The sequence below is a fragment of the Coregonus clupeaformis genome, chromosome 37 (genome assembly GCF_020615455.1).
Source record: "Coregonus clupeaformis isolate EN_2021a chromosome 37, ASM2061545v1, whole genome shotgun sequence".
In the NCBI taxonomy this organism is placed as follows: Eukaryota; Metazoa; Chordata; class Actinopteri; order Salmoniformes; family Salmonidae; genus Coregonus; species Coregonus clupeaformis.
Genome location: NC_059228.1, coordinates 29,343,654 through 29,358,414, shown reverse-complemented (window position 1 = coordinate 29,358,414; position 14,761 = coordinate 29,343,654). Strand labels below are relative to the sequence as shown.

Here is a 14,761-nt window from a genome sequence, read left to right as displayed (position 1 = left end):
GCTAGGGACACAAGCTGTAAGAGGCTGATACAACGGCCCAAATGCCACCTTGCATCTGCATCTCTAGGTTGCATATTAAATGGAGAGCTAGCTACAGCACTCGGTCTGAAGAGGACGTTATTAGAGGGACACACCAGAAGGCAGCCATATTGGTCAAGTTGAACACTTTTACCTCATCGGCTACAGTTGATGGGTTGTACATTGGAAGGAATGTTGAAGAAATTGTGTTGTAGCATGTCTGTGAGTCACAGCTTTTATTGCCGGCAGGTAGCCTAGCGGTTAGAGCTTTGGGCCAATAACCAAAAGGTCGGGAGTTCGAATCCCAGAGCCGACAAGGTGAAAAATCTATCGATGTGGCCTTGAGCAAGGCACTTAATTGCTCCAGACCCTGGCCATGACCCCACTTTCCGAGGGTGTCTCAGGGGGAGTTGGGCTATGCAAAAAACACATTTCCAATTCACACATGCGTATAATATACACTAGTACTATGTGAAATAGGACAAATATAAGCACCCACCTAATTCTTTATTATTATTAAATACATTGTCAACTGCCTTTAGCTATCACTTGCACTACTACACATAGGCTGCAGAGCAAAATAACACACTAACGCCAAGGCGTGACTCCCAACCAAGCTTTATATGAGAAAATGTGATGGTAGAGATAAAACTGGGTCTCACTTTCCAATGAATGCCTGTTGAAAACTATTTGAGGTGGTCTTTGTCTCTCTTCAACACAAATATCACACACACACACACACACACACACACACACACACGTCATTTACAGATTGTGGCATGCTAGAAAGCTTGGCTTACTGAGAGAACATACAGTAAATGAGGATTACTGATATGAACTATTTTACTGAAAATGTCCCTTTATTTTTTGTTGTTATAGTGGCATTGCCTCATGCTGGACAGGATGGAAGCTGCTCCGACATAATAAGATTATTCTGAGAAATTACCTCTTGAATGAAACTAAAATTTACTTTGAGCCAATGCAAATGCCAGTTTTTCACACAGAGTGAAGCAGCGTCGGGATGTGTGAGTGATGGTCAGCAATTAGACTTGGCATTTCCGTCTCAAACAGTCGTTAGTCACTTCCGAACAAGTCCCACGTGATAATGTTAATATCTCTGAATTGCTGCAATTAGAAAAGGTTTGCTCTAAGGCCCGATCATTTTTTTGCTTTCAAAATGTCACCGGGGGAAATTGACTTATCTCAGACGGGGGAAAATAAAACATTTGTATCAATAGATCTATGGTCTCTGACTATGGTCTCTATCATGTTAATATCTTTGAATAAAAAAATCTCATCAGTGAAACCGATAAATGTCACCATTAGGTATTTTGTACAAGCCAATTAATGTGTCACAAATGTACCTCATCTATAAGAAGTTAAACACTATTGTCATATTGTGACAATTGATTAGGACCACAAGCGTAACATGAAGCACCAATACGATACTGTTTGTTGTTCTTCTTAAGGAAAAGCTCATGATTCCCTAGTTCCTCTAGTTGAACATGGCGGATCAAACATGTGTCAGTAGCCCTCTGGCTCTTTGTCTGACAAATAGGCATTACGCTTGGGTGGTCTTTAAGAAAGATGACTGGTGTTGTTTTACATGGGGGGAGTGTGGGGGGGGGCGACAGTATCTTAAAGAAGCCCACCGCTTTGATGGAGCTGCGTGTTTTCTCTTTCCACTCGTGGCTGCTCAGCTCAAAGGTGCAGTGCACGTAGGTCTCTCTGTCGTACGAGCCCAGGATAAAAAGCCTGAAGGAGAAATTACAGAAGAAAAAGCAAATATTAGACAATACATCATTACTGATTCTCTCCGTCTCCCTAAGTGTAGTGCATAGCCTACAATATGTAACAATATTTAAAATACAGATGTACAGTGCCTTCGGAAAGTATTCAGACCCCATGACTTTTTCTACATTTTGTTAAGTTAGGCCTTACTCTAAAATGAAGTAAATAAACAATTTTCCTCAGCATTCTACACATAATAACCCATAATGACATAGCAAAAACAGTTTTTTAGATAGTATAGCAAATGTATTAACAATAAACAGAAATACCTTATTTACATACACTGCCAGTCAAACACACCTACTCATTCAAGGGTTTTTCTTTATTTTTACAGTTTTTTTACATTGTAGAATAATAGCGAAGACATCAAAACTATGAAATAACACATATGGAATCATATAGTAACCAAAAAAGTGTTAAACTAATCAAAATATATTTGAGATTCTTCAAACAGCCACCCTTTGCCTTAATGACAGCTTTGCACTCTCTTGGCATTCTCTCAACCAGCTTCATGAGGTAGTCACATGGAAAGCATTTCAATTAACAGGTGTCCCTTCTTAAAAAAGTTAATTTGTGGAATTTCTTTCCTTCTTAATGCGTTTGAGCCAGTCAGTTGTGACAAGGTAGGGGGGGTATACAGAAGATAGCCCTGTTTGGTAAAAGACCAAGTCCATATTATGGCAAGAATAGCTCAAATAAGCAAAGAGAAACGACAGTCCATCATTACTTTAAGACATGAAGGTCAGTCAATACGGAACATTTCAAGAACTTTTAAAGTTTCTTTAAGTGCAGTCGCAAAAACCATTAAGCGCTATGATGAAACGGGCTCTCATGAGGACCGCCACAGGAAAGGAAGACCCAGAGTTACCTCTGCTGCAGAGGATAAGTTCATTAGAGTTAACTGCACCTCAGATTGCAGCCCAAATAAATGCTTCACAGAGTTCAAGTCACAGCCACATCTAAACATCAACTGTTCAGAGGGGACTGTTTGAATCAGGCCTTCATGGTCGAATTTCTGCAAAGAAACCACTACTAAAGGACACCAATAATAAGAAAAGACCTGCTTGGGCCAAGAAACACGAGCAATGGACATTCGACCGGTGGAAATTCGTCCAAATTTGAAATGTTTGGTTCCAACCGCTGTGTCTTTGTGAGACGCGGTGTGGGTGAACGGATGATCTCCTCATGTGTAGTTCCCACCATAAAGCATGGAGGAGGCGGCATTATGGTGTGGGGTGCTTTGCTGGTGACACTGTCTGTGATTTATTTATTTATTTTACCAAGAAGGAGTAAATACCCAATTGAGATGGTTTGGGATGAGTCCGACGGCAGAGTGAAGGAAAAGCAGCCAACAAGTGCTCACCATATGTGGGAACTCCTTCAAGACTGTTGGAAAAGCATTCCAGGTGAAGCTGGTTGAGAGAATGCCAAGAGTGTGCAAAGCTGTCATCAAGGCAAAGGGTGGCTATTTGAAGAATCTCAAATATAAAATACATTTTGATTTGTTTAACACTTTTTTTGGTTACTACATGATTCCATATGTGTTATTTCATAGTTTTGATCTCTTCAATAGTATTCTACAATGTAGAAAATAGTAAAAATAAAGAAAAACCCTTGAATGAGTAGGTGTGTCCAAACTTTTGACTGGCAGTGTATGTAAATAAGGTATTTCTGTTTATTGTTAATACATTTGCTATAATATCTAAAAAAAACTGTTTTTGCTCTGTCATTATGGGGTATTATGTGTAGAATGCTGAGGAAAATGGTGAATAGGTGTGTCCAAACTTTTGACTGGTATTGTAAGTATTCAGACCCTTTGCTATGAGACTCGAAATTGAGCTCAGGTGCATCCTGTTTCCATTGATCATCCTTGAGATGTTTCTACAACTTGATTGGAGTCCACCTGTGGTCAATTCAATTGATTGGACATGGAAAGGCACACACCTGTCTAAATAAGGTCCCACAGTTGACAGTGCATGCCTGAGCAGAAACCAAGCCATGAGGTCGAAGGAATTGTCCGTAGAGCTCCGAGACAGGATTGTGTCGAGGCACAGATCTGGGGAAGCGTACCAAAACATTTCTGCAGCATTGAAGGTCCCCAAGAACACAGTGGCCTCCATCATTCTTAAATGGAAGAAGTTTGGAACCACTAAGGCTCTTCCTAGAGCTGTCCGCCCGGCCAAACTGAGCAATCGGGGGAGAAGGGCCTTGGTCAGGGAGGTGACCAAGAACCCGATGGTCACTCTGACAGAGTTCTAGAGTTCATCTGTGGAGATGAGAGAAACTTCCAGAAGGACAACCATCTCTGCAGCACTCCACCAAATCAGGCGTTTATTGTAGAGTGGCCAGACGGAAGCCACTCCTCAGTAAAAGGCACATGAAAGCCCGCTTGGAGTTTGCCAAAAGGCACCTAAAGACTCTCAGACCATGAGAAAAAAGATTATCTGGTCTGATGAAACCAATATTTAATTATTTGGCCTGAATGCCAAGCGTCACATTTACATTTTTTTACATTTTAGTCATTTAGCAGACGCTCTTATCCAGAGCGACTTACAGTTAGTGAATGCATACGTTTATTATTATTACTATTTTTTTTTTATTATAATTTTTTTACTGGCCCCCCGTGGGAAACCAACCCACATCCCTGCCGGCCAAAGCCTCCCGTACCTTGGACGACACTGGACCAATTGTGCGCCGCCCATGGGCCTCCCGGTTGCGGCCGGCTGCGACAGAGCCTGGACTCAAACCAGGATCTCTAGTGGCACAGCTAGCACTGCGATGCAGTGCCTTAGACCACTGCGCCACTCCACATCTGGAAGAAACCTGGCACCATCCCTACGGTGAAGCATGGTGGTGGCATCATCATGCTGTGGGGATGTTTTTCAGCGGCAGGGACTGGGAGACTAGTCAGGATCGAGGGAAAGATGAACGGAGCATAGTACAGAGAGATCCTTGATGAAAACCTGCTCCAGAGTGCTCAAGACCTCAGACTGGGGTGAAGGTTCACCTTCCAACAGGACAACGACCCTAAGCACACAGCCAAGACAATGCAGGAGTGGCTTCGGGACAAGTCTCTGAATGTCCTTGAGTGGCCCAGCCAGAGCCCGGACTTGAACCCCATCGAACATCTCTGGAGAGACCTGAACATAGCTGTGCAGCAACGCTCCCCATCCAACCTGACAGAGCTTGAGAGGATCTGCAGAGAAGAATGGGAGAAACTCCCCAAATACAGGTGTGCCAAGCTTGTAGCGTCATACCCAAGAAGACTTGATGCTGTAATCGCTGCCAAAGGTGCTTCAACAAAGTACAGATTAAAGGGTCTGAATTCTTATGTAAATCGGATATTTCCGTTTTTTATTTGTAATACATTTGCAAAAATTTCTAAAAACCTATTTTTGCTTTGTCATTTTGGGGTATTGTGTGTTGGGCTCCCGATTGGCGCAGCGGTCTAAGGCACTGCATCTCAGTGCTTGAGGAGTCACTACAGACCCCCTGGTTCGATTCCAGGCTGTATCACAAGCGGCCGTGATTGGGAGTCACATAGGGCGGCGCACAATTGGCTCAGCGTCATCCGGGTTTGGCCGGTGTAGGCCGTCATTGTAAATAAGAATTTGTTCTTAACTGACTTGCCTAGTTAAATAAAGGTAAAATAAAAATAAATACAATAAAAAATTGATGAGGTGGAAAAACAATTTAATACATTTTTCAATAAGGCTATAACGTAACAACATGTGGAAAAAGTCAAGGGGTCTGAATACTTTCCGAAGGCACTGTACACACTTGAATGACCTTGATGCCACTGTAGACAAACCAAATCCTTTGGGCTGGGACAAGTGTTTTCAGGTGCTACTAGGATGCATCAGAGACCCCTGACCAATGGTTACATGGATACTGAAGCAAACACTGTCAAGGCTATTGCTGCCCCCTTGTGAAGTGATGAAAATACACCAGAAAATAATTAAATACTGTAGTAAAGCAGTAGTACCTGTGCATTTGAAGTGTTTACCTATTTATATTGCAGGATTACTTTCTACAATATACAGTATATGTAAATTTGATATTGATAGTTTCAAAAAATGTTTTTTTACTTAATTTTAAGGTCATAAAAATACAACTGACAAGTGTCTAAAAAAGCAAACAAAGAAACGGTAGTAACCATTTTTATTTGCCTCAATTACACCACTGGACATGCACTTGTCCCATTGACTCAATTGGGTCCCCAATTACTGCATACAACAAGCTCTATCTGTATACAGGATACTGGATGTGCGGATGATATACTGGATTCTGGATTAACAATATGCTGACTATGTCTCCATCTGCTGGTGACAGACAGCACATTTTTCACAGACTTGACAACCTAATCCTGCCAATCACTGCTGACTGATTAGAATTTCTTCAAACTCCTTTCGAAATTGAGGTCAAATCTGGCCACTTAAACTTAGGACACACTTCTTCTGTCTACCCAGGGCCTGGCTTTAAATCAGTTACCAAAACACACTCATTATTTCTATTAATGTATTATATATACACAGTATATGTTGGATGCATGGTAGGCAAGAGAAAGCAAGCATGCTATCATTACATTTTAAGAGGTGTTTCACTGTCAGTTGGCAGTAACCAACAGACAGAAAGTAACCAATCAAAACTAAGAGGAGAACATACAAATAAACAACATGACAGGCAGTTTAAAATGATCTTGTTGCAATAAAGTCGCTCTGGATAAGAGCGTCTGCTAAATGACGTAAATGTATAAAATAAAATATTCATCTGAACCAATTCACTGTTCATTTCAGGTCCATTTAGAATATAATGATATTCCTCTGAATATCAACAACCTGTTATGCCTATTCAAAACAACGAAGACCTTCACGCAGTTCAGTTCCATTTGTCTCCATCCCAATGGAATCCTACAGAGATAAACCCAATATTAGGCACGGTAGAGCCTGTGTAAGTTGAAGTGGATGGGTGTCATTGTCAGACGTGTCTGGCTGGCCCAGTGAGGTAAGAGGGTATCCATTTGCAGCAGCTGTAAGGATAGGAGTGCTAGCCAGCCAGCCATAGCTTGGGCCTGGCCTCATAATGGGCAGGGACTGTGTATTATTAATGAGGAGCTTTTCTGGATGTCCTACAGTCTGCGGCCACTAGACCCAAGCAACACAACACGGGCTTACACCGCCGTCAGGACAGGGTGGAGGAGACACTGCTCAGGCCCAGAGCTGACATGTTTAAATTGTCATTGGCCCAGAGGAGAAGTGGGTGGTTTTTAGGGAGGAAGGGGAGACTAGAGAAGAGATACATGACCTACCCCAAGACAAAGGGGCTGCTTTTTAACTGTGCTAGGCATTGTCGCCCAAATTGATTAGGTTACTTTGAGCAGGAGGTAACTAAATTACCTGGTAAATGTATAGCCTTGCTGGTTAAGTTCATTAGTGATGCATTTCCTTCATGGGTGTGGCCAGAGAATAAAAGGCATTGAGCCTTAATCAAGAACAGGCTTGGACACCTAGCACATATACTGGTGAAAAATGCAAGGTCTAGATATCGTCCAGACTGTTTTAGCGCCTTTTAACGCAGATGTAATCTCGGAAACCAATAAATAAATGTTGCGTAATTGAGTCAGATGCTTGATTAAATTCTGGGGGAGACGTGTTAGAAAATATACTACAACGAGGAGCAGACACAGAGCGGTAGCTCCACCCCACTCTCTTTGCAAGTTAGGGCAAGTCCATGTGCCAAATGTCCCCTCCCTTTCCGAAATTCAAAAGATGCGAACACCAGCAAAATCGTGATTTGTCCAAATGATCAGTGATGAAAAATCTGCGCCCCGGGCCAAAGTTCCTCGTTAATCATCGCATTCCACAGTCTGTTGACAGACGCTACAATACCAGTTATGCTATGTGCGTCTGTCCACGAGAGATTAACGCCGATGTAATATAATAAAAGTGGGTTTCACCATAAGATTAAGTCTAACCTGCCAAGTGGCTCAAACCAGGCTGGAATACACACAGTAGGTGGTCTACCTCATGATGCTACATAAAGAGTGCTGAACATAAATGTATATACAGTTGTGACCAAATATGTTGGCACCCTTGCACTTAAATTAAATAATTCAATTTTTCTTCTAAAATAAGTTTAAATGTAAAGATAAACAGATGGTCGGTCTCCACACCTTGTTATTGGATTTTCAACATTGCAGAACACATTTTAATTATGTTAACTTAAGTTTACAATTTTCATTTAGAAAATAAAGACAAATGGCTTGAACAAAAGTATTGCCACCCTGAAGTTACTTATTGGTTGCAGAGCCATTTCCTGAAGCCATCAATGAGCTTGCTGCAACTTTCTACTGGCAATTTGGCACACTTTTCAGCAGCAAACTGCACTAATTCATCAATGTTTGAGGGGTGCCCTCCAACTGTTGTTTTCAGCTCTCACCATAGGTTATAAATGTGATTCAGATCTGGACTCTTCGCTGGCAACGCCAGGGCTTGTTCTTGAACCATTTCAAGGTGCTTTTGATGTGTGTTTGGGGTTGTTGTCCTGCTGGAAAACCCACAACCTCCAACAGAGATCCAGTTTTTGGACAGAAGGTTGAACATTGCACTCCAAAACACCTTGATAATTTGCTGATTTCATGATGTCTTGCACATGTTCATGGCCCCCAGTACCAGAGGCAGCTTAGCAACCCCACAGCATAACCTCCCGAGTGGCGCAGTGGTCTAAGGTACTGCATCGCAGTGCTAGCTGTGCCACTAGAGATCCTGGTTCGAATCCAGGCTCTGTTGTAGCCGGCTGCGAACGGGAGACCCATGAAGCGGCGCACAATTGGCCCAGGGTAGGGGAGGGAATGGCTGGCAGGGATGTAGCTCAGTTGGTAGAGCATGGCGTTTGCAACGCCAGGGTTGTGGGTTCGATTCCCACGGGGGGCCAGCATGAAAAAAATAAAAATAAATGTATGCACTCACTAACTAAGTCGCTCTGGATAAGAGGGTCTGCTAAATGACTAAAATGTAAATGTAAAATTATCAAACCTCCCATGTTCGATTTTAGGGAGGGTATTATTTTCTTTGAATGCTTCATGTGGTCGTTGGTAAACATAGGAAGACCCCATTACTGAAGGAGACACAAAAAAGCCTGATTGAAAGTCTCAAAAACCCACCCAAACAAGCTTAACTCCTGGGGGAAATGTTCTGTGGACCATTGAAAAAAATGTATAGCTCTTTGGCAATACAGATCAGCGCTGTGTTTACCGACAACAAATTGAAGCATTCAATGAGAAGAATGCCTTCCCTACAATCAAACATGGTGAGGTTTGATAATGCTGGGGTTGCTTTGCTGCCACTGGTACTAGGGGCCTTGAACGTGCGCAACGCATCATGAAATCAGCAGATTATCAAGGTGTCCAAAAACTGGGTTTCCATTGAAGATTGTGTGTCTTCCAGCAGGACAAGGCCCCAAACACGCATCAAAAACCACCCAGGAATGGTTCAAGAAGAAACGCTGGACTGTTCTGGAGTGGCCAGCGAAGAGTCCAGATCTGAATCACATCCAAAACCTATGGCGAGATCTGAAAACAGCAGTTGGTGGAGGCCACCACTCAAACATTGAAGAATTACAGCAGTTTGCTGCTGAAGAGTGGCCCAAATTGCCAGTAGAAAGGTGCAGCAAGCCAATTGATGGCTACAAAAAGTGTTTGTCTGCAGTTATCTTGGCCAAACGTTGTGCAACCAAGTACTAGCTCTTGGGTGTCACCAATTATGGCCATGCCATGTCAAAATTTCTCTAAATTCAAATGTTTTACTTAAGTTTCCAAAAATAAAATTAGTTCTGCATTGTTGAAAATCCAATAAGGTGTGGAGACAAAAAGTTTTTCAATTTCAAGATATTCTAGAAGAAATTTGTAATTATTTATGAAAAGTGCAATGGTGTCAATGGTGCCTTGCAAAAGTATTCATCCCCCTTGGCGTTTTTCCTATTTTGTTGCATTACAACCTGTAATTTAAATGGATTTTTATTTGGATTTCATGTAATGGACACACATAAAATAGTCCAAATTGGTGAAGTGAAAAAATAAATAACGGAAAAGTGGTGTGTGCATATGTATTCACCCCCTTTGCTATGAAGCACCTAAATAAGATCTGGTGCAACCAATTACCTTCAGAAGTCCCATAATAAGTTAAATAAAGTCCACCTGTGTGCAATCTAAGTGTCACATGATCTGTCACATGATCTCATTATATATATACACACACACCTGTTCTGAAAGGCCCCAGCGTCTGCAACACCACTAAGCAAGGGGCACCACCAAGCAAGCGGCACCATGAAGACCAAGGAGCTCTCCAAACAGGTTAGGGACAAAGTTGTGGAGAAGTACATATCAGGGTTGGGTTATAAAAAAATATCCGAAACTTTAAAACATCCCACAGAGCACCATTAAATCCATTATTTAAAAAATTGAAAGAATATGGCACCACAACAAACCTGCCAAAAGAGGGCTGCCCACCAAAACTCACGGACCAGGCAAGGAGGGCATTAATCAGAGAAGCAACAAAGAGACCAAAGATAACCCTAAAGGAGCTGCAAAGCTCCACAGCGGAGATTGGAGCATCTGTCCATAGGACCACTTTAAGCCGCACACTCCACAGAGCTGGGCTTTACGGAAGAGTGGCTAGAAAAAAGCCATTGCTTAAAGAAAAAAATAAGCAAACTCGTGTTCGCCAAAAGGCATGTGGGAGACTCCCCAAACATATGGAAGAAGGTACTCTGGTCAGATGAGACTAAAATTTAGCTTTTTGGCCATCAAGGAAAATGCTATGTCTGGCGCAAACCCAACACCTCATCACCCTGAGAACACCATCCCCACAGTGAAGCATGGTGGTGGCAGCATCATGCTGTGGGGATGTTTTTCATCAGCAGGGACTGGGAAACTGGTCAGAATTTAAGGAATGATGGATGGCGCTAAATATAGGGAAATTCTTGAGGGAAACCCGTTTCACTCTTCCAGAGATTTGAGACTGGGACGGAGGTTCACCTTCCAGCAGGACAATGACCCTAATCATACTGCTAAAGCAACACTCAAGTGGTTTAAGGGGAAACATTTAAATGTCTTGGAATGGCCTAGTCAAAGGCCAGACCTCAATCCAATTGAGAATCTGTGGTATGACTTAAAGATTGATGTACACCATCGGAACCCATCCAACTTGAAGGAGCTGGAGCAGTTTTGCCTTGAAGAATGGGCAAAAATCCCAGTGTCTGGATGTGCCAAGCTTATAGAGACATACCTCAAGAGACTTGCAGCTGTAATTGCTGCAAAAGGTGGCTCTACAAAGTATTGACTTTGGGGGGGTGAATAGTTATGCACGCTCAAGTTCAGTTTCTTTGTCTTATTTCTTGTTTGTTTCACAAGAAAAAAATATTTTGCATCTTCAAAGTTGTAGGCATGTTGTGTAAATCAAATGATACAAACCCCCCAAAAAATCAATTTTAATTCCAGGTTGTAAGGCAACAAAATAGGAATAATGCCAAGGGGGGTGAATACTTTCGCAAGCCACTGTAATTGGCAGCAACTGTATAAGTTACACACAATACATTGTATCCCTGGGCAGAAAAGCTGTGGAGACTGCAGACTGCTCTTAGTCGCAATAGGCCTCTCAGGACCGTAACACTGTGTTCTGTAAAGTAACACTACATGTAACATGGGAAGGGTTGGCTCAGTGTGTGTATAATTATATTCTCTTACAGTATATAATCTCTGATAAAACAGAGTATTGCTGTGATGCATTGGGAAATACCCCCCCTCCCCCGTGTTACCAAGAATGAATCCTTGTTCATATTACCCATAAGCACTCCCCCTTGTGGTTGAAGGCTGCGTTGTGAGACAGACGCCACATACTTTTAAAATGTTCAAACTTTGCGTCGTCTTCAGTCCAGCCAGAGTCCGTCGAAGAACAGAAAGTTGCCAAACCACAGAAGATTAAAATATTGAGGGCTTTATGGGATAGCTAGCAACTTGTAAATAATTACCCATTCCTATAAGTGAGTAGTAATTTAATAGTAATATTAAATAATACGCATTGGCTGTGAGCCAATTATATTATATGACTGTTGCTTCCCGTTTAAGTTTACTTTGATGGTAATGACGTTTGTTTTTGATGATAATTATAAGGTGACTACAATGGTATCTTCAACCTAGCCTAGCTAGCTAGCTGCAGCGCAAGCTAGCTTGACTTGCTATAAAGTTAAAGAAACAAGTTGAAGAAAAAGTAACTAAACAAAACATGTTTTATTATCACCTTAAACAATATATTTATCCTGTATTGAATAAAAAGGTAATCTTTTTGCAATCTCCCAAAATAAATGCTATCACTGACGAGAGACAGGGTCTCTTCCATCTTGCGTTACAAACACTACACTTAATGAAACGCGTCACGATGTACAGTGGGGAAAAAAAGTATTTAGTCAGCCACCAATTGTGCAAGTTCTCCCACTTAAAAAGATGAGAGGCCTGTAATTTTCATCATAGGTGCACGTCAACTATGACAGACAAAATGAGAATTTTCTTTCCAGAAAATCCCATTGTAGGATTTTTTATGAATTTATTTGCAAATTATGGTGGAAAATAAGTATTTGGTCACCTACAAACAAGCAACATTTCTGGCTCTCACAGACCTGTAACTTCTTCTTTAAGAGGCTCCTCTGTCCTCCACTCGTTACCTGTATTAATGGCACCTGTTTGAACTTGTTATCAGTATAAAAGACACCTGTCCACAACCTCAAACAGTCACACTCCAAACTCCACTATGGCCAAGACCAAAGAGCTGTCAAAGGACACCAGAAACAAAATTGTAGACCTGCACCAGGAAATGGAAGACATACAAGACCACTGATAATCTCCCTTGATCTGGGGCTCCACGCAAGATCTCACCCTGTGGGGTCAAAATGATCACAAGAACGGTGAGCAAAAATCCCAGAACCACACGGGGGGACCTAGTGAATGACCTGCAGAGAGCTGGGACCAAAGTAACAAAGCCTACCATCAGTAACACACTACGCCGCCAGGGACTCAAATCCTGCAGTGCCAGACGTGTCCCCCTGCTTAAGCCAGTACATGTCCAGGCCCGTCTGAAGTTTGCTAGAGTGCATTTGGATGATCCAGAAGAGGATTGGGAGAATGTCATCTGGTCAGATGAAACCAAAATATAACTTTTTGGTAAAAACTCAACTCGTCGTGTTTGGAGGACAAAGAATGCTGAGTTGCATCCAAAGAACACCATACCTACTGTGAAGCATGGGGGTGGAAACATCATGCTTTGGGGCTGTTTTTCTGCAAAGGGACCAGGACGACTGATTCGTGTAAAGGAAAGAATGAATGGGGCCATGTATCGTGAGATTCTGAGTGAAAACCTCCTTCCATCAGCAAGGGCATTGAAGATGAAACGTGGCTGGGTCTTTCAGCATGACAATGATCCCAAACACACCGCCCGGGCAACGATGGAGTGGCTTCGTAAGAAGCATTTCAAGGTCCTGGAGTGGCCTAGCCAGTCTCCAGATCTCAACCCCATAGAAAATCTTTGGAGGGAGTTGAAAGTCCGTGTTGCCCAGCGACAGCCCCAAAACATCACTGCTCTAGAGGAGATCTGCATGGAGGAATGGGCCAAAATACCAGCAACAGTGTGTGAAAACCTTGTGAAGACTTACAGAAAACGTTTGACCTGTGTCATTGCCAACAAAGGGTATATAACAAAGTATTGAGAAACTTTTGTTATTGACCAAATACTTATTTTCCACCATAATTTGCAAATAAATTCATTAAAAATCCTACAATGTGATTTTCTGGATATTTTTTTTCTCATTTTGTCTGTCATAGTTGACGTGTACCTATGATGAAAATTACAGGCCTCTCTCATCTTTTTAAGTGGGAGAACTTGCACAATTGGTGGCTGACTAAATACTTTTTTTCCCCACTGTAAACAGGGAATGAGACATCCTACCTGCTACATTCAACAAGGGTGACCCTAAGCCGGCCCTCCACCAATCCTGTGTCCTGAACGGAGAGGTCCAAGTCGCAGGCGGAAGATCCGATGGGAGGTTGCACTTGGAACGGGAAAAAGGGTTTGTATCTGTAAAAAACACAAATAATAGACAATGATTCAATTAGAAAATGGTTGTCCATTTGTTGTTTATTGCTAGTGATTTCAGTGTTAACATACTTAGGGCCTAAATCAAAGCAAAAGTCAGATTTAAGCAGCGTTTGACAATCTAAGCATAGGCCTATGCCTTTTCCATTACAGGAAAAAAACTAACAGAGAACTTGTGATCACTTCCCTCAAATCCCAAACACAAACACTACTGTTTCAGCAAGTTGATTCAGCGAGTAAGCATTGCTTAAAACACTTCTGCTGAGTTCTGCTTTTCTAACCACCATGCTGTTGGAGAAGTTGAGAAGCAAAGCCCTGAGGACATCCGGTGCTAACTCGCTAATGTCTATGTTTCAGATGATGATCTGCTGTTAGCCCACAGCAATAGTTTAACAGACACAGAACCGGTTTGTCACGATCGTTTAATGACTGGTCGAACCAAGGCGCAGCGTGATAAGCGTACATATTTATTTAAGTACTGAACACGACAAAACAACAAACAAACGATACGTGAAGTCTTAAGGTTACACAAAACAAACCTATACAGAACAAGATCCCACAAACTAACTGGTGCCAACAGGCTGCCTAAGTATTGTCCCCAATCAGAGACAACGAGCTACAGCTGCCTCTGATTGGGAACCACCCTGGCCAACATAGATCTAAACGATCTAGAACTAAACATAGAAAAACACAACATAACACGGAATATACACACCCTGTCTCAACAAATCAACGTCCCCTGAGTTGTGGTGAGATGAGAGGAAACGTGGGGGAGAGATGGAGAAGAGATGGTGCTTTTAGAAAGTATGCAT

The 14,761-nt window shown here is 42.2% G+C and overlaps 1 protein-coding gene across 1 annotated transcript in view; it reads right to left on the bottom strand.

Moving 5' to 3' along the window:
- pdzd8 (PDZ domain containing 8) overlaps positions 1-14,761 on the bottom strand; it is an 80,931-nt gene that overhangs the window by 37,173 nt on the left and 28,997 nt on the right. The window contains exons 2-3 of the mRNA XM_045211604.1: positions 13,803-13,931; positions 1,671-1,773 (exon numbers count right to left, since the gene is read on the bottom strand). Of these exons, the coding sequence (XP_045067539.1) occupies positions 1,671-1,773; positions 13,803-13,931 (232 nt within the window). The remainder of the gene's footprint in view (positions 1-1,670; positions 1,774-13,802; positions 13,932-14,761) is intronic.